General features: G+C 36.9%; 1 protein-coding gene across 1 annotated transcript; it reads left to right on the top strand.

Moving 5' to 3' along the window:
* Positions 1-88: 88 nt before the first annotated feature.
* CENPQ (centromere protein Q) lies at positions 89-18,439 on the top strand. The gene is made up of 9 exons (XM_046640325.1): positions 89-191; positions 4,493-4,635; positions 5,400-5,454; positions 6,519-6,645; positions 7,236-7,304; positions 10,170-10,299; positions 15,858-15,977; positions 16,116-16,193; positions 17,520-18,439. Exons 2-9 carry the CDS (start codon positions 4,534-4,536, stop codon positions 17,649-17,651), a joined length of 813 nt encoding a protein of 270 aa, XP_046496281.1. The 5' UTR covers positions 89-191; positions 4,493-4,533; the 3' UTR covers positions 17,652-18,439.
* Positions 18,440-20,408: the final 1,969 nt, after the last annotated feature.

Genomic DNA, 20,408 nt, shown 5'->3' with positions numbered 1-20,408 from the left:
CGTGGCGCGCTCCTGATGACGTCAGGCTTATGGTGGACGCCCGCCTCTCGCCACCGGTGTTTCCTGTTTCCACCCCGCCCACTTCCGGGTCTCCTCCTCTTTCGATTGTTTGGGCGCGAACTTCCCCAGCACGGCTGCCTGAAAGGTTCCAGAGGCGTCGTCGGTGAGCAGCGAAAGCGCTTCGCTTGCCGGTAGGTCCAGATTGACGGATGTTTTGTGGTCAACTCCGCGGTTTGCATTTGAGGAGCGTGAGGCTATTTTCCAAGGGGAGGGGAAATCCGGACAGCTCTGCCCTTCGGGGCCACGAATTGAAGTATTTGATTCCCGAGGAGCGAGTGAAGCCACGCAGCGTTCTTCCCTCCCTTCCCCGAATCTTCCTCATCCTCGTCCTCCTTCCTTAATCTCTCCCGCAGCCAGGCGCGGGCCGAAGTGCAGCCTTAGGCTTCAGTAATTTTGGTTTCGAGGTGACTGCGGTCGGCAGCGGCGCTGCTGGAGGCGCCGCTCGTCAAGAGGTGAACGCTGTGTGTGTTTTGCCAGACGTCGTGCTCACCTCTTGTGCCCACATAGAGGTCTAGATTGAGATACTTGGTTTCCCCCAGTTTTAGCCAGCTGGTCACGAATCAAGACAACCTGGGCTGCCTTCGCTTTTCCTACGCGGTAAAGATCGACTCTTTACTGCAGTGCAGTCTGGCCGCAAATACCGTTCCAGTCTGATTTCTCTCTATTTCTCTCATATACGTGAAAAGTCTCGCTGAACTTTTCCAGTCCCTGAACACACCCGTGTCTCTCAAGCTGTCCAGCATGAGGCTTTTGCTGTTTTCTCTAGAATACTTCATTCCTGTTCCTTCTAGTTAAATGTTTCAAAATGTAATTCAAATACTACTTTCTTCTCTGAATGCTGTATATCCCTCCTACCCCGCGCACACACCAATTTGAGATAGTCATTGACTCGTCTCTTATAACGTTTGTCACATTGTGTATAATTGTGTATAGTAATTGTTTTCATATATGTCTCTACACACAACCATTAGGCTATGGTTTCCTGTGCATCTAAAACGGCAAAGTTTCTATTCCTTTTTGTATATGCTACAACTAGCCCAATAGTGATAGAAAATTATTGCTTTTATTTATTGAGTTCTTACTGTGTCTCAAGTTTATGTATTCTGTACAGAATTTTAGCTTTACAAAAGCCTTTGATGTTGGTACTTTTCTTAACCCATTTTACCAATGGGGAAAGTGAGTAGGTTTACTTGCCTCAGACCATACAGCTAGTTAAATGACAGAGCCAGGATTTGGAACCTGGGCAGTTTATCCTCACCCCGGCTCACTCTTGGCAGTGGTTCTCAACCTGGGATGATTTTGCACCAGGGGACTTCTGATAGTGTCTGAAGGCAATTTTGGTTGTCACAACTAGGGAAAGTGCTAGGTGGGTAAAGGCCAGGGATGCTGCTAAACATCCTGTGGTGCACAGGACAACCCCCACACCAAAGAATTATCCTATCCAAAAATTAGTAGTGCTGAGGTTGAGAAACTTCTTGCACTTTGGTTTATTCCCTCAAGTAGGTTATCAGTGAAAACAGTGCTTCTTAAACTGTCTGTGGTAAAGGGCCAATTTTTGTTTGTCTTTTATTTTTAATCAGTCACAACTAACACGTTTATAAAATACAATTAAAAATGAATTGCTAGTGAAATCCATAGAATGTTCAACAGCAAAAATGAACCCTAATGTAAACTATAGACTTTGGGTCATAATGATGTGTTGGTGTAGTTTTCATGGATTGTAGCAAATGTGCCACTTTGGTACACGACGTTGATGGGGGGAAGGCTGTGGCAGGGAGGGGAGCGAGGTACAGGGGGTATACAGGAACTCTGTCTTTTCTGCTGAGTTTTGCTGTGAATCAAAGACTACTCTAAAAAAGAAAGTTAATATTGTTTTAAAGATAAATTCTAGAAAAATGAAACTTAGAAAAACAAAAAACAAAGCCAGTTATTTTTTGATCAGATTCAATGTACATAAAATTGCCAAATTACTGTAAGAGTTTCTAAATGAATACTCTCAATTTCTATACTTAAAATGACTATAGCAAGTAGTTTGTGAACCAGATTTGGAGTAGGACTGAATTACATGTTACTGAATAAAGAATATTAAGAAAAAATGATTAACAGACCCAAACAATAAGTAAGTGCCAACTGAGAGTCAGAGAGCATAAGAGCCCATTCACAGAATGAAGTGGAGTGGTTAGGAAGGCTTTGAGGAGAGGTGGCTCACGTTCTGGGAGGGTGGGCAGAGACAGGGGAGAGCAGCTCAGGTAGAGGGTACAGTATGTGCGTTACTCAAAGTGTGTTCATAAAATCATCCAATGTAGCTAGAGAGGCAGATTCAATTAGGGAGAAGTATGGAAAGCTAGGCAGGGCCGGATTGTTAAGGACTGTAAGTGGCGTGGTAAAGAGTTGGATGTTGAAAAGTAGGTATTGGGAAAGGATTTTTTTTTTTTTTTTTTTTTTTTTTTAGTGAGGAAGATTGTCCCTGAGCTAACATCTGTGCCCGTCTTCCTCTGCTTTGTATGTGGGGTGCCTCCACACTTGATGAGTGGTGTAGGTTTGCACCCAGGATCCAAACCCAGAACCCCGGGCTGCTGAAGTGGAGCACACTGAACTTAACCACTATGCCACTGGGCTGGCACCATGGATTTTTTTTTTTTTAAAACTAAAGAAAAAATTACTTATTTTCTTCCAAAATTTGGGATTGAAAGGATTTGGTAGGGCTGACTCATGTCTTTTCCATGCAGTGTCAGCTGCAGCGTATTGGCTCAGGTACCTACACCAGGCTGGCAAGTTGGTGCTGGCTGTTGGTTGGGAGTTTCATTTGGGAGTGAACCTGGGCTTCAGTTCCTCTCCATGTTGGCCTTCCGCATGGCATGGTAGCTGGGTTCCAAGAGCAAATATTTCAAACAGGAGGAGGTTGCTTCTGCCAGTCTCTTCATGCCTGGACCAGTAAACTGTTACAGAATCATTTCCACCATATTCTACTGCTCAAACAACCACAGAGTCTGTCAAGATTTAAGACAAGGGGACATAGACTCCACTTCTCAATAACAGAAATAAGAAGGAATTTGCACCATTTTTAATCTACCAAATGGAATGAGGACTAAATCTCAGCCCTCACTTACTCCCTCACCTGGATACTCTTCTTCAGTGAACAACCTGAACGGCTGTACATGGCAGCCCTTCCAGAAGACATCCACAAATGAAACTCTCATTTGGATTGGTTTTTAAGAAGGGGAAGTATAAGGACATGGATGTCAAGTTGAAAGAATTAGGCATTTCAGGAATGGAACACAGGAGATTGGATGTAGAGTAAGGTACCACATGGTTCAAGAGCAGGGTAAAGTGTATTTTAGTTTCTACTGCTTTTCATAACTGATCTGACATGCAATCCCCAGGTGTAGTTTGTGATCTTTCAACTACTTCTTTCCCGCTATTTTTCTCAGTGTTACTGAAAAGAAAAGAAAAAAAAGTTGGAAATTTTTTCTTTTAAAATTTAAGGGAATAGATTTATCCAGAGTACCCCCTTTATTGTCTGTCTCTAAATCTGCATATACATTTAAATTTATTAGTGTAATTAACTCTGAATTTTTAGAAAAGGAATGGTGACTAATTTATCTATATATCTAGCTATATATGCCTTGAAAACAATATATATAATGTACACACCACACATATGTATGTGTGTGTATATACTTATTTCCATGTATACTGTACCTAACTTCTAAGCTGGCTACTACTTGTGGTCTAATACAAGAATAAATAACTTATTTTTCTGTACCTTTTAGCAGAAATGAGTTGGGTGATAAAGGACTATTACATAGGGAAAAGGAGTTTTTCTAAATTTTGTCATTGACATCACCATCCCTACTTCTGTGCCTGTTTCGTAATTTGCGGGAGGAAAGAGTACTCAGTATACTTCAGAGTTGTAGTTTAAGTCTTTATGAGTGAATTTACCACACGAATTTCCACAACACAGATTCATGGCATAATCCTAAAATTTATCTCCTTCCACCCTTGGCATAAGTTCAATGATAAATCCATTAGGCTTAAAATAAGATGACTTGAGTATTACTCTTTGAATTGATGTTATCTGTGACCAGAGTAAGACCACTCAACACCTTTTACTTCCATTTTCTTGAATTTAAGCATGGAGATAACATTGTTGTATGGGGGAGTGTAAAGTGGAAGATACAAAAGCATTTTTATGTTTTTTTTTTAAAGTCTTCCAGATGGAAGATATTTCTAGGAAGAAATTGAATTAGGTATCCTTACTCTAATGAGAGCCAATGTTATTTTAAAATATGTTTAAATGTTTTAAAACACAATACTATCCCAAAACTTTCATTATGATTTTTTAAAAGGCAAATTAGAAACATTTATAGATATTCTTTTTAAAAAATATTATACAGTCTTAAGCATTTTTGTTTCCTTTTCATCTTTACAGATTTTCTGAAGCACTGTTGCAATTGTTCTGTTTAGATCAAGATGCCAGGCAAAGCAAATGCTTCCCCAAAAAAGTCTCAACAGTTACAAAGAAATCTAAAAAGAAAAACTGATGATGAGGAAGTGGAATTTTCGGAGAAAGAGGTAATGAAAATATCAAGTCTGTCATTCAGAACTCTTTGATTAGAAATATCATCTGTAAAAAGAGTACGTGAAGACTAATGGTCAGTTTTACTACAAATTATAGTAATTTAGTTATGTGGGAACTTGATAATATATAATTCACAAGGTTGTGTTGCAACATGATTTGTAAAAGTTCTCAGATAAAAATTGTTTACTTCAATTTCTAAAGATATTGATCATAGAGTTCTTTGGGGAAGAAGAGGTCATGGGGCATTGCTAAGGTGTTTAAAGTGTGCAAATTCTATGGCATTCATATGTTAAAAGACAAGAGAACCTGTCAGTTGGCGATTTTTATTAACACAGAGAAAAATACTTTGGGAACAATTAGCTTCTTCCTACCATAATTTTACCCCTCTCTTCTAAAAGAATAAGTGAAAAATCAAAAATTTTTTGTTTTACCCTTTATTAGGCAATGCCTATATTTGTTTTTCAGGTAAAGTATGTAACACTGTTTCACAGGCAAAATGAGTAATGATTTCTTTAAAACATTCTTTAACACCATATGAAATTCTATTATACATTTTTACCATTGTCCAGGAATTGCTTTAGTATATCCTCTGCCTGTGATAAATGTACACTCTTTTTCTGAGAAGTGGCAATATGCTTTTTTTCTACCTAGCCAGAAGGTGTATGAATACTCTTCAACATATATGACAAATCTATTGCAAAAGCAGTATCTTTTATTTGATGTTTAATTCTGTGTTTGCCCGTGTTTTTCCCTTTAGGTTAGAAACACAGTGAAAAAAGGTAAAAATCATCCAAAGCGTCTGTCTTCTGAAGGTATTTCTTTTCTATGTCTTGTTTAACCTGTCTTTCTTAGGCTATCTATATGCATGAAAAAATCCTCAGCATCTTGTCTATGAGTTCTGCAAAAGCAGAAGATAGTAATAAACAGCTGCATTCTCGCTTTTGCAAGAATAAGTAGTGCTGGTTAATCAGTTATTTTGGTCAAGTGGAATTTTACTTGCCACCTCAACCAAAATACTGTGTAGGGTTCTAAATTGATAGGAACTAGAGAAAAAGTGTCCCAGAGTCTGAATTATTACTTATCTGTGATATGTAGACACACCTACAGATTTCTCTTTAAGACAAATATGCCTCTGTTCTGCTACCACTGTAGAGAGTAGCTTGGAGACACTATCTAATTTTGTTTGGATTAAATTAGTTTGGAGTAGTCATCTTTACTTAAATATCACTTCTTCGTAGAAAAATTTCCTACCTCTCCTCCCCCAATACCAGGTTAGGTCCTCTGGTTTTATACTTCATAGCACACAGGACATTTTCTTTTATAATGCTTTGCATTCCTGTAATAATAATTAATTTATTTGGTCTCCCTTCTGTCCAAACCTAATCTTCATATGAGCCCATAGTATGTCTCTTCTGTTTCTCCCTTGTAAGTAGAACAGTATCGACAGCCTAGTAGATACTGCATGTCTATTTGTGCTTTGGTTAATCTCTCTTGTTTCAGTTGCCATCCAACATTTGGTAGAAAAAGTTTTCTAGTCTTCTTGATGAAGCTCTTTAATTCAGGTCATTTCTGAGATCTAGACTTTTATGCCAAATCCTAAGAATTATAGCTTGGTTCTTCATTTAAAATTGTCTTGAGTTTGAATCTGCAGTATCAGTTAATGGTGTTTCAGTTAACATAACACTAGATAGCATATTCATATTTAACACCTGGCGTCTTATGGCTGTGCAATAAAAAGGAAATTAAAGTTGATACAACTATATAATATTTTGGTTCTCATAATTCCATTAGCTTTTTAGATAAATTTATATTTGAATCACTTTTTAAGTAAAAACATACAAACTTCTAGATTGACCAGAGTCTCTTCTTTCACCAGTGATGGGACAAACAAAGCATACTAATCTAAAACAGGTAAAGATATCATCTGACAAGAGAAAAACTTGGCAACCTCTTTCAAAGAGTAGCAGAGAGCATTTGCAAACTATGATGGAATCAGTAATAATGTAAGTATGAAATTTTTCCATTTCACTCATTTGATTTCTAATTATATGTTTTGTATAGACAGTATCCTTTTAAATGTATTTTATAGTGGTAAGGTATTTTTCTATATCAGAAGAAGATAGTATGTCTTTTGATGGCATTAGTCTTCAAAAAAGTCTTTGTTAATTTCAGAAACTTGGAATTCCATCAGTGAAATAAAAATGAAGTCTATGTGGCCTGATTGCTATCTGCAAACTTTTAACTTATTCTGTTGTTAGGGATACTTTAGGAAGAAGCTGAGTTCAAATTGATGCTTTATATGAAGCTACTGTGCTAGAAGAGATACAAAGAAGATAAGACAGATTCTGCCACCAAGGAGCTGAATCCATTAGAAGAGTCAGGCATACAAATTATTTATGACAATATAATGTGATAAAAAAAACTTTGATTATACCTCTGCTTAAAAAACATTTACTGTAAAAGGAAAAGTGATTGATTCTGCCTGGCTAGTAAGGAAGGGGCACTTGAAAGAAATTAAAGAGAAAAAGTAGACAGATTATATTAGTTGTGTTTCAAACTAATATTTATTCAATCCCTTTTTTTTCTTTTCTAGAGCAATTTTGAGTAATAAAGTTATAAAAAATGAACAAGTTCAATATCATCTTAACTTCCTAAAGAAAAGGTAATACAGTTTTGCAATAGAAAATGGTTAAAACATAATTTGTAAAAGTCTAACCTGTTTCTATGTTGTCAGAACAGGCATTTGTATAATATAGAACTTTTCTGTTTTGGGTTTTTGCTTTTTTGTTGTTGTTCTTTTAAAGAGATGAACAATTAGGGAATATACTTCCCTAAACTGCTGCTGCATGTGATTCTGAAGTAAGTTATGTTTTAAAAGAATTTATAAAGAAGAATCTGAAAATCACAAACGCCTACTTCCACAGTTCACTTTTCTGTATTGGGACTTGAAAAATATTTTGTCAACTTTAACTCCCTTGAACTTCATTTTGAACGATTATAGAAGTTAACAGTTCACTACTCTTATCTGATGTTTATCCTCTCACTGTGTTTTTCATTCGTTTCATATTGTACTACATTATTTGCACAAGCCACAAGTGTAATTTTCCAGGATATTACTGCTCTTCATCTTGTGGCAAGTCACAAAGGGAGATTTCTTTTCAAGTGTTCTTAAAAGTCTTACCACTGCCAGTGATTTTTAGTGACTGCTTTTTTCTAGTATTTGCACAGCTTTTCCTTTCATAGAAGAATGTTCTCCATCTTAGTTTCAGATTTGCCTGGAAATGTTTATGACCAAGTACTTTATTCTTGGGAGGTCTGAGCACAAATTCTGTTTACTTTAATTCTCAATGATAGTAGCAAAATCGAAAGGATGGAATGGGATAGGATGGGTGGAGGGTGGAAGTTTGTGGATATAGAACAAATAGTCATGTTTAGTGTGTAATAAGAATATTACAGTATGTAATAGCTGTTCTTCACAGTGATTACTCTGGATCATCAAAAAATATTAAATTCTGTTCAACATATAGGCTGTCTCTTCATCATGTAGAAGCCATCAAGATATACATTTCAAAGACTGCCTGTTGGTCTCCTCAGTTTTGCTTTCACAACTCACTTTCTTTAGTTCCCAAAGTAACAATACTCAAGATACTTTCCCTTCTACCGATATAGCAGAGTACAGCCTTAGCAAATTGATTCTAATTGGATCTCTGAATAAATTTTCCTCTAGCAGTATTTCTCACAGTATATCTGGAACCCTTGTTCTTAAAGATACTCTATGAATAAAAGTGATATATAGTGAATTATGTTTAGGCACATTAGTGTATCAAAAGTCCTGCAGTAAATAAATATATTTCATTTTGTTTAACCTCGTTTCTCCCAAATTGATATTTACCACAAGAGGTCTCTTTCATATATTAGTCTCATCTCTGCCTATGTCTGCATCTTGGCATCTTTCATTTAGACAAGTTGTCCTCAACAAATTAGAACTGTAGATATAGGAAGCTCCTTATTTATCTTTTCAGCCTTGTGAAGAAAGGAAAAAGAAAACTCTTTTCCTTTTAGCTTCAGTTAGAAAATTCTAAGAGATAGACTCCGTTTGGCCCAGCTTAGATGATGCGCCTATCTTTGAACTGCTTTTGTGGCAAGAGCTGTTATGATTTATGTAGACTGGGTCATATGCCTACCCCCATAGTCAGACAGACAGGGTTCCTAGTCAAACAAAATGGTTAGCCACTGCAGTTTCTAGAAGAACATACTTTGGAAAAGTCTGCCCTATAGAGCAAATGTTATAAATGGTGATCAGGTGGTGTTGATATAGTAAGATATATTCATGTTACTCTTGTAGTTTAATCAGATTTTGTAAGAATCCTGGAAATCTAACCACTGTTTAGAACTTTTGAAACAGTGAATGACCCTTCTACAGAATTGATGTAATAAACTTTTAGAAGAAACTTCATAAATGGAATCTTTATTTTAGTTAAGAAATCAAAAAACCTGTTCCTCTTGGGAAGACGTATACAGACAGGTTCTTGTGCTTAAATGTGTTAGCCTAATGCTGATTTTCTGGAACACTGAAGTTTTCCCCCAGCAGTTTATTGATAATTATGATTTGTCAATTTTATACTGTCAACTTTTTTCTATACAAAAATAAATATTTTGAATAAGATCCCAGGAAGGTGAGTCTTGTGTTCCACTATTTGTTCCACAAAGTGCCTGCAAATCTTAAGTAGTAGAACTTTTTATTACCCAAAGATGCTGCTATTAGGTAGAAGCAATGAAATTTAGATTTCCTTCCTTGATTTCTTCTTCATGGAATTCAAAAATCATATCTAGGAAAGCTATCTTGCTCTCTGCTAGAAGTGAGGGCAGAAGTAGGTCTGTTTCTGATGGTGATCTAATCAACCCAAATTTGAAGGAGGATTTTTTAACTTTAATATTGAATACTATGCATGTTGATAGTACTATAGAATAAAGCACTTTAATCTTTGTGTTTTATTTGCCTTAAATTCTATGGGACTCAGTTTTCTTTGAAATCATTAAGTTAGAGTAACTGGTGGAGAAGTTCTCTTTTATTGGACACGTTCTCTAAAACAACAGATTTAGAGTCCAGCGTTAAAGTTAAGACTTACAGAGTACTGCTCTATCTCTTACTCAGCAATTCACAATAAATGATAGACTTATGTGCTGTAATAGTCTAGGAAACACATTTAGAAGATACAAGGAAATTTTTACTTTAAAATGTATATAAATAAATAATTGGTAAGTGTGTAAAATAGAAACTTTTCCTTAAGTGCCCCATGATTTGAGGTAAATCTTAATAAGTTGAAAGGTTAAATGAAGATTTGTGAGGGCTTTTGTTGGGAGATTTACTGCTAAGGTTAGCCACTGTTAATAAAGAATCCTATAGCCCTTTGGAATATGAGGGCAGAAAAAAAGATGACAGCAATATTTCAAAACAATTCAGTAAAGCAAAAATAATACTAATGGTACTCAAAAATAATAATTATGCTTTTATTCTCTCCCTAAGATTGCTACAAGTCTTTGAAACCTTGAAAGTCCCTCCCAAAAAGCCGAAAGATTTAACTAATGTGTCAAGTCTGCTGAAAACGGAAAGGGCGCAGCACAGAGCTAATGAAGAAGGTCTGGCATTATTGCAGGTATGGCATTTGAACAGTGAGTCCACAGAGAGGGGGAGGAGAAGAGACCAAAACGTTTTTTAAATTATCATCTATCCTCCTAGTAAGAGTACTAGATCTTGAACCAGGTTTTTCATTAAACTCTTTTTTTTTAAATGAAAGCAAAACCATTGCCTTAACTTTGGGCTTCTAAAGTTGAAAGTATTTCTAATATATTAGTGATTAAATAGCAGTCTCTTTTTTTTTTATCAGACTTTAACTATAACTGAACTATCTTAGTATTTTTGATTATCAGATGATAGGAACTTGTCACTAAATGCTATAGGATTTCAAAACATAGTGGTTTTTCCGTCTTGTATATAGTACTTTATTGACAAGAAGAACACAATCACCATTATTGTTATTTTTATTATAGCTAACCTAATGAGGGTTTTCTGTGTTCAAAGCACTATTCTATGAACTTTATAGTTATATCCCTTCATCCTTACAGTGATTTAAAGAGGTCTGTGCTATATTGTCCCCATTTTACAAATGTGAAAAAGAGACATATTGACATTTCTAGCTGAACTTTAGACGAACTGCCTAAAGTTGTGATGCAGACCTTAATCAGTCTGACTTCAGAGCATGATTCTTCATCATTATCCTGTGGAAGATAATGGGAGATAACATTAGCTGTCATTTTTTCTTTTTTTTTTTTTGAGGACAATTAGTCCTGGGCTAACATCTGCCACCAATCCTCTTCTGTTTGTTAAGGAAGACTGGCCCTGAGCTCACATCCATGCCTGTCTTCCTCTACTTTATATGTGGGATGCCTACCACAGCATGGCTTGCCAAGCGTTGCCATGTCCGCACTCGGGATCCAAACCGGTGAACCCCGGGCCACCTAAGCAGAATGTGCGAACTTAACCGCTGCGCCATCGGGCCGGCCCTAGCTGTCATGATTAACTTCAGGCTTTTATTTAGTGGATACTTGAACAATTAAGAAAAACAACCTTCAGGGGCTTCTTAAATAAGTTTAAAAAACTAAAACAGATTGGCCCATATATCCCTTAGCCATGTCAAAGTAGTTTATAGATGTGTTGCTTAGGTGTTTGGTAGCAATTCAGTAAATACAAGGTGGTAGTAGTTTATGCAAGCATTTCTAATAATTCAAAATTCACAAATAATTCATTCAAGTTTTTCACATGACTGGGAATGATATTGGAAGGATTAGTTTCTGAGCAACAAATCTACATATGTTGTAAATTAGTAGGGTTCTTCATAGTGTGGGATTATTTTTAATTTTCATCCCAATGTTAGTACTTTTCAAGGATATATTTTTAGTACTGGCACTAGTTCCATTTAATGAACAGTTGGATGACATTAATGTAAGTTATTTTTTTTTAATTTCAGCTTTATTGAGGTATAATTGGCAAATCAAATTGTAAGAGATGTTTAAGTGTACATTGTGGTGATTTGATATATGTATACATTGTGAAAAGGTTCCCCCATCTAGTTAATTAGCACATGCATCACCTCACATTATTTTATTTTATTTTTTTTGGTAAAAACACTTAAGTTCGACTCTTAGCAAATTTCAGTTATACGATAACTGTTATCAACTGTAGTCACCACGTTATACATTAGCTCCTCAGACCTTCTTCATCTTATAGCTGAAAGGGTGTACCCTTTTACCAACCTCTACCTATTTCTGTCACCCCCAGCCCCTGGTAACCACTTTCCTACTCTCTACTTCTATGAGTTTGACTTTTTTTTTTTTTTTTAAAGATTTTATGTTTTACCTTTTTCTCCCCAAAGCCCCCCAGTACATAGTTGTATATTCTTCGTTGTGGGTCCTTCTAGTTGTGGCCTGTGGAACGCTGCCTCGGCATGGTTTGATGAGCAGTGCCATGTCTGAGCCCAGGATTCAAACCAACGAAACACTGGGCCTCCTGCATCAGAGCATGTGAACTTAACCACTCGGCCACGGGACCAGCCCCCTTGACTTTTTTTTTAAGGTTATTTTAAAAGGTTTTAAAGTATAATAATGGTAAATGTTATTTTAACATTTAACATTTCCATAAGTCACTTGAAATTAATTAGTAAATGATTATGTGATTTTTGTAATACTGGGAGGCATTTCTGTTTTACAGCTAAAATTGAACCTTCAATTTTATGCTCCAAAAACATAAATATAGTTAAGTGGAAAAAACTTTTTCTGTACTCACAACAGTTCTGACACCAAATGTGTGGATGTTCCACATCAAGCAATTCTCCAATTCTCTATGGACACCAGCTGGATGTCCTACAATTTAATTCAATTCTGACACTAACTACTCGCCTTAGCACAGACCCCATAGGTTAAGGGCTCAGTCCCACAAGACTGCCCAATACTTCAGATGCCAGTTGCAAATCTGAGCCTCCTATACTTGTGACTAACCAAGTGTAAATTGGGGGTACCTTTGAGCCCTTCTCCGGTTCGATAGTTTCCTAGAACAGTTCACAGAACTCAGGAAAGCACTTTACTTACTATTACTGATTTATTATAAAGGATACAACTGAAGAACAGCCAAACAGAAGAGATGCATAGGGCAAGGTGTTTGGGAAGGGACTCAGAGCTTCCATGCCTCTCAAGCATGCCACCCTCACAGCACCTCAGTGTGTTCATCAACCTGAAAGCTCTCAGAACCCCATTGTTTAGAGTTTTTACGGACGCTTCCTCACATCAGCATAATCGATCATTCACTAAATTTCCAGCCTATCTCCCCTTCTCAGAGATCAAGCAGTGGGGCTGAAAGTTCCAACCCTCTAATGACATGATTGGTTGCGCTGGCAGCCAGCCTCCGTCCACTAGGAGTCATCCATTAGTGAGCCATCATTAGCATAAACGCAGGTATGATTGAAAAAGGACTTATGAATAACAAAAGATGCTCCTCCCACTCCAGTCACTCAGAAAATTCTAAGAGTTTTGGAAGCTCTGTGCCAGGAACCAGTACAAAAAAGCAAATGTTATAACAAAATATGCTCCTATCACCTCTATCACTCATGAGGTTACAAGGGTTTTAGAAGCTCTGTGCCAGGAACTGGGGATGAAGACCCAATATATATTTCTTATACCACAACAGGCTATGGTTTGCTTGACAGCCAGTTACTCGATGGAAGTGCTATTGGTATTTTGGGCATAACAGTTCTTCATTGGCATAAGAGAGTCTTTGAACTAGGGGTTTGTAGATTTCGTATGTATCCATTAGTTTTCTCCTGCATGCCTTACTTAGAATCACTGCTTTTTCCCACTGAAGCGTAGAGTTATTGCCAGTGTGACTTTCCAAAATGTGTATCAGCTAAATCAGTAACAGAATTGTGTGTTCAACAACACATTCATTGTATTCCCAGTCAGTGATGGTGATAGAGAAAAGGCAGTGGTGAACAAGTCTCAGAGATTCTGAGAAGATGATATACGAACTGCTGGAGCATAGTTTTTTAATCTCTCTCGAACTCATCATAAAATCAGAGCCATAGAATTTCACAGAATTAGCACAAGAAAATAAAAGAATAAGGACAAAAAATAACATTCCTACAGATAAGAAAAGCATGCCAAAAATATGTGTTCACAAAACGTTGAACACCAGCCTAATTTCTCAAGTGACCTGAAAGACATTCAGAAAAACAATAGAAAGCATGGGGAAAAACTCATAAAATCGGTATCATAAATACTAAAAAAGGAAGTTACAGAATTCAGGAAAATATTAGAAATAAAAGGAAAAACTTTTCAGATATGCAGATTAAATTAGAAGGAGCACTAAAGCAAATTAGCATAGCAGGTAATGCTTACAATAAATACAAAGTAAAATGAGAAAATTTTAATTAAAAGAAAGACATTGTGTAAAGGTATTGAGAAAAAATGACAAATATAAAAGTTAGGCAAAGGGACAGCATAGGTATGATAGGAATACCCAAAGCAATGGACCAGGTAAATTTTACTCCTTCTTTACCTCTTTTCTTCATTCAGTGCTGTTATTCATTCCCTTCTGTAGTGGGTTGAATGGTGGCCCCAAAAAAGATATGAACCTGTGAGTGGCCTTATTTGGAAAGGGAGTCTTCCCAGATGTAATTAGGTTAAGGGTCTCAAGATGAGATCATCCTGGATTATCTTTGGTGGGCCCTAAATCCAATGACAGGTGTCCTTCAGGAAACAGAAACATGGAAGACTTATAAGAGGCACAAAGACGTGGGAGAAAAGGCCTTGTGAAGACAAATGCAGATAATGGAGGGATGCAGCCGAAGGAATGCCGACGGCCATCGGAAGCTGGAAGGGGCAAGAGAGGCTGCTCCCCTGGAGCCTTTAGAGGGAGCAGTGCCCTGCCAACACCTTCATTTCGGACATCTGCCCTCTGCAACTGTAAGAGGACACATTTCTGTTGTTTTAAGCCACCAAGTTTATGGCAATTCCTTATGGCAGACACCAGAAACTGATACATGTGGTTTACGTTATATTTGTATTGGACAGCACTCTAAATCAAACAACCAATTCACAGGAAATTCAAGGCTGAGGGAACAGGTGAAACTTGACCAGCAAATGCCGTCTGCAAAACTCTGGCTCTGGGAAATTCTACCGAGCAAACTATCCAGTTTCCTGCACAAATTGGTTAAGAACCAAAAAAATTGGAGTGGAAAACTATAGATGAAGAGAGACTTAATACCCACCTATTAGAATGGGCAAAATCCAGAACACGAACACCAAATGCTGACAAGAATGTGGAGCAACAGGAATTCTCATACACCGCTGGTGGGAATGCAATATGATCCAGCTGCTTTGGAAGACGATTTGGCAGTTTCTTACAAACCTAAACATATTCTTGCCACACGATCCATCGATCATGCTCCTTGGTGTTTATCCAAAGGTGTTGAAAATGTGTCCACACAGGATCCTGTATATGGGTGTTTGTAGCAGCTTTTCATAATTACCAAAACCTGGGAAAAACTCAGATGTACTTGAGTAGATGAATGGATAAATAAACTGTGGCACATCTAGACAATTGAATGTTATTTAGCGCTAAAAAGAAATGAACTATCAAGCCCTGAAAAGACATGGAGGGACCTTAAATGCATAGTATTAAGTGAAAGAAGGCAATCTGAAAAGGCTACATGCTGTATGATTGCAACTACGTGACATTATGGAAAAGGCAAAACCTTGGTGACAATAAAAAGATCAGTGATTGCCGGGGTGTGTGGTGGGGGTGGAGAGGAATAGGCAGAGCACAGGATTTTAGGCCCAGCAGGGCTTCAGCTTTGCTGGATTCACACAGGTCTTCCAAGATCTCTGACACTAGGAGCTTCAGGAAGTTCTTGAGGAAATGTACATGGGGTATATCTCCTTGTTCCAGGGAAATTAAATTTCATAATGCATTATTATCTTGGTAAATCAGTTTCTAGGAAGTCTGTTTTTTAAAAGAAAAATGAAAATAAATTTACTGATTTCTTCTACAAGTCTTTCAATATGTGAGGTGTTTTTAAAATATATATATGTACATTAATATCTGTTTGAGTCTCATTTGATAATATGTTTAATTTAAAACATTAACTTTCTCTTTCTGTCTCAGGAAGAAATAGATAAAATAGTAGAGACCATAGAGTCAATGACTGGGGATATTGAGAGCCTGAAGAACAAAATTCAAATTCTGACAAGTGGGGTGGAGGACGAGGAGGAGAAGGTAAAACAGGTAATTGTTGAAAAATGTATCACTAGACTCTGGATGTGACGTTTAATGCTTAGATTCTCTCAAGACAACCTTTGAGTGTAGTAAGATGAGAGGAATCAGCCTTTTTAGGTAATCTGTAGCTTGCTTTTTCTACTTTAGATGTTTCAAATAGAGAGCAGTGGGGTACTGTCTCTTCCAGAACTTTCTCAGAAGAGTCTCAAAGCACCCACACTTCAGGTAAGTACCAGTTTACCATATTGACGGTATCACCATTTATGAATTGCATGTATAAAAACATTCTATCCTATTCCTTTTTTTTTAACCAGATGGAATCTGTGATGTAAACTCTTAGGCAAAATTGTTTTTCTCACGTGACAGTATAGTTTAAACATCTTTCTTTGTCAGTTCATGTAGATCTGTCTTATCTTGTCAGTAGCTGTTTACTATTCCATTGTATGGATATACCATAATATAATTTGTGAATTACTGATGGAATAAATAACTTTTGCAATTACAGATAATGAGTACTCCCTGTACATATATCTTTACACATTTGTGTAGTCATAACTGTAGGATAAATTCCTGGAAGTAAATTCTAAAAGTTGCTTTTGTTTGTGCTTCTAACAATAGCATATAACTCTCCATAAAATAGTACTGTATCTTCTTTGTAGGAGATAGTACACTGGTAGTTTATCTTTCTTCAAAGGAGCCTAGTAGATATTGTAGTATAAATGTTTACAGTGTTAGAAAGTCTTCATGTTTTCTCAAAAAGTAATTTAAAATTTTCCTATCTATTATCCACCTACGGTGAAAGAGGCAGGAACGGTCAGAAGGAAAACAGAATAAGATAGGGGGCTGGCCTGATAGCATAGCGCTTAAGTTCCCATGCTCCGCTTTGGCAGCCCAGGGTTTGCCGGTTTGGATCCCTGGTGCACACCTATGCACTGCTTATCAAGCCATGCTGTGGTAGGCGTCCCACATATAAAGTAGAGGAAGATGGGCATGGATGTTAGCTCAGGGCCAGTCTTCCTCAGCAAAAAGAGGATGATTGGCGGCAGATGTTAGCTCAGAGTTAATCTTTCTCAAAAAAGAAAAGAAAATAAAATAGATTTGAAAGAAGAATAGCAATGAGTTGATGATTACTGAAGTTGAGTGATGGGTACATGAGGTTCATTATACCTTTAAATAACATACATTTGACATTTTTCATAATAAAAAGTTAAAAACTAACTATATGGGTGAAGGTTGTCAAAGGGTACAAAGTATCAGTTATAAAATATATGTCATGGGGATGTAATGTACACATAGTGACTATAGTTAATGATACTGTATTGCATATCTGAAAGTTACTGAGAGAGTAAATCTTAAAAGTTCTCATCACAAGAAAAAAATGTGTTAACTGTGTAGTGATGGATGTTAACTAGACATTGTGGTGATCATTTTGCAATATATACAAATATCATATCATTGTATTGTATACCTGAAACTAATATAATGTTATACATCAATTATATCTCAGTGAAAAAAGAATTTTTTTAACTAATTATACTATTGTGCCCACAGAAAGAAATTTTGACTCTAATTCCAAACCAGAAGGCTCTTCTGCAGGACTTGGATGTTCTCCATAACTCATCCCCGACGAAGAACATGTTAACTTTCATCGAAGAAGCCTATAAGAGATTGGATGCCTCTTAAAGAGTTGTTTAGATTGTTCCATATTCATTTAATGTTTATGAATTTGTAAAACTGTTAACCTACGATGATATTACAGAGGCTGAGGCTTCTTGAGGATTTATTCTCTCCTGATGTGCACTTTAAAATTAGCCTCTGTAGGTCTACTGTTAGCATCTAATGTAGTCCTGAAATCTCTGGTTTTAGCAGTTTCCAAGTCTAGGAACTCACGTTTATGTTGCTGCATCCCCACTGATTTTCCTGAAACCATAAAGTGAGAACAGCCACAACCTAATGGTTTCTAAAGGCTGAGTAGAGCTCATTTATTGGTTGGTGCAGAGGAAATGTGATAGCGTGACTTAATGTATGAGCAGTGTTTCTAGTGCCTCGTACATACACACAGAAGTGCTTGCTGTCATTATTATTTAGCTGATGACTTGCATTTTCTGTCTGGTCATCTAGAACTTGAGAAATCCCCAAATGCCTTTACTCTTTTACATAACTCCCTACACTTCTTGTGGCATAATTAAGATTTGCCAGATATCTTTAACTTGGAGGTAGCATGAAGATTTTATTTCTTTAGTGGGGTTAGTGAATAGATGTTGAATATTTATTTTCCACTGTCATCAAAGCATACTTTTATTTCATAAAATTATTAAAAAGGAACCTAAGCACATTTATTCCCTTAAAACAAAAACCAAACAAAAAACCTTTTCTAAACCTTTCCTCATTATGATAATAAGCATATACATGTGAATAAATTATCATTTAAATATATTAAAAATCATTTCTAACCAAGTACAGTATATTGTCTAGGTTGCTTTTATCTATTTGTAAAATAAAATAACTGCAATTTAATTCTTTCTCTGTCTAACCTACAATGTTGTGTCAGTTAATTTAGAAGGTACCGTGATTCTGCTAATACCCTCCAGGCAGAGGCCGCCAGGAACACAGCCACAGTTAAACAAGTTGGGCTTCATGCTCGTTGCTGTTAGGGAGACCACACATCATGGAGAACCCTGGACAGCTCAGTAAAAGGGTCAAAAGCAATATCCTCTAAGGAAATAACGGTCAAGGAGGACATTAATGGATTTTAGAGGGAAAGAAAGTCTTCAAGAAAGGAAAACTGTAGCACAGCATTTAAAGAAGACATTATCTTATACTTCGGAACTGCCTGTTACATGCCAGGCATAGCAACTAAAAGTAAAAGATACTACAAAATGTCTTCAAAGTTAAAAACCCTTAGCCTGGCCAGTGGCGCAGCGGTTAAGTTCACATGTTCCGCTTTGGTGGCCTGGGGTTCGCCGGTTCGGATCCCAGGTGCGGACATGGCACCGCTTGGCAAGCCATGCTGTGGCAGGCATCCCACATACAAAGTAGAGGAAGATGGGCATGGATGTTAGCTCAGGGCCATCTTCCTCAAAAAAAAGTTAAAAACCCTTCACTTGGAAACTTAAAGTTTCATCTTGGAGTGACTAATAGAGCCTCAACTCACTAATTTTTATCATTAATTGTAACGTTTATAGTAGCTTCCGGTGGGGAGGGAGGAGTTACATTAAAAGTCTGTTTCTCTCAGATCACCTATTAACATTGGACGTCAACCGGAATTTTTACTTACCACTGTTGCTAAGTGAGTTCTTCATGCGTGAACTGGTCATACTACCCTCTTGTAGCTTTGAAAAGTATGCGATCTAATTTGGGGAGATCTATAGTATCTTCTGGCAGGTGGCAGGCAATCCAAAATATACACAATATTTTCTTCAAAGACTGAATCTCGGTATGCTCTGAAGAATTTAAGAGTTACTTACAGACTCAAAATTCATCTGCACATGTTCCCAGTGATTCAGATGGCTGTCCTCCTATGCAGTATCCTAACCCATCTAAGTTCTCACACGCACAGGCCACGCTGGCTATATTATAACTCCTCCAGTGACTAAATGCCAATGCCAGAAACTAAATTCTAAAAAATACATATTTTGGGATGGAGCATATACAGTGTAAACCTGTAGCATATGATTAAGATACCATTTCAAATAAAATGCAGTAAAAATACATTATTCAGTAAATGGTCTTGAGAAAATTACCTAACCACACTGGGAGATGGGGATGGAGGGATAGTGGCTAATATTCCTACTTTATGCCAATTAAATTCCAAGTAAAATTAAATATAAAAATAGAAACTAGAAAGAACTTACGAATGAATAGCTGATGTCAGTGTAGCAAAAGCCCTATTATGCGTATAAACAAAGATAAAACCCATAAAGGAAAAATATTGATAGATCATTACATACAACTGAACTTTTTAAAATAAGGTTTAAAAAAACAAAGCCAAAGACCTAGCACAGACTAGAAAATATCTACAACATATATCAAAGAAATAATATCCTTACTCATAAAGAGCTCCAAAATATCAGTGACAAATAGATTACCAATAGGAAAATGGGCAAAGGAAGAGACGTAGATGGTTATTAAGTATTTGAAAGATGTTCGACCTTATACTAATCACTTAAATGCAAATTAAAATGATGAGATGTTTTCACATATCGGATTGAAAAAGGTTAAAAGGGAAAGTTGCTGAACATACAGGAAAATGTGTCGCCAGTAATGCTGCTGAAGGAAGGCAGGCAAACCAGTGTAACTGGGGAAGGCAGCCTGTACAGATAGGTGGCAGAGCCTTAGTGTACCATCAGTCATCTAAAATTCTTACAGGAGCCCTTCCACTTTTCCCAACTCTCAGTTGGGCATATATTTAACAAACAGGTTTTGTTTAAATATGAGACA

The sequence above is a fragment of the Equus quagga genome, chromosome 15 (assembly GCF_021613505.1).
Source record: "Equus quagga isolate Etosha38 chromosome 15, UCLA_HA_Equagga_1.0, whole genome shotgun sequence".
Taxonomy (NCBI): domain Eukaryota; kingdom Metazoa; phylum Chordata; class Mammalia; order Perissodactyla; family Equidae; genus Equus; species Equus quagga.
Note: the sequence above shows the minus strand (reverse complement) of the source record. Positions and strands in the feature narration are given on the sequence as shown.

Excerpts from the sequence above, each read along its gene's own strand:
- CENPQ (XM_046640325.1), top strand. The coding sequence starts at position 4,534 with ATGCCAGGCAAAGCAAATGCTTCCCCAAAAAAGTCTCAACAGTTACAA. Across the intron at positions 5,455-6,518 it reads AAAGCGTCTGTCTTCTGAAG|TGATGGGACAAACAAAGCAT; the intron begins GTATTTCTTTTC and ends TTCTTTCACCAG. Across the intron at positions 6,646-7,235 it reads ATGATGGAATCAGTAATAAT|AGCAATTTTGAGTAATAAAG; the intron begins GTAAGTATGAAA and ends TTTCTTTTCTAG.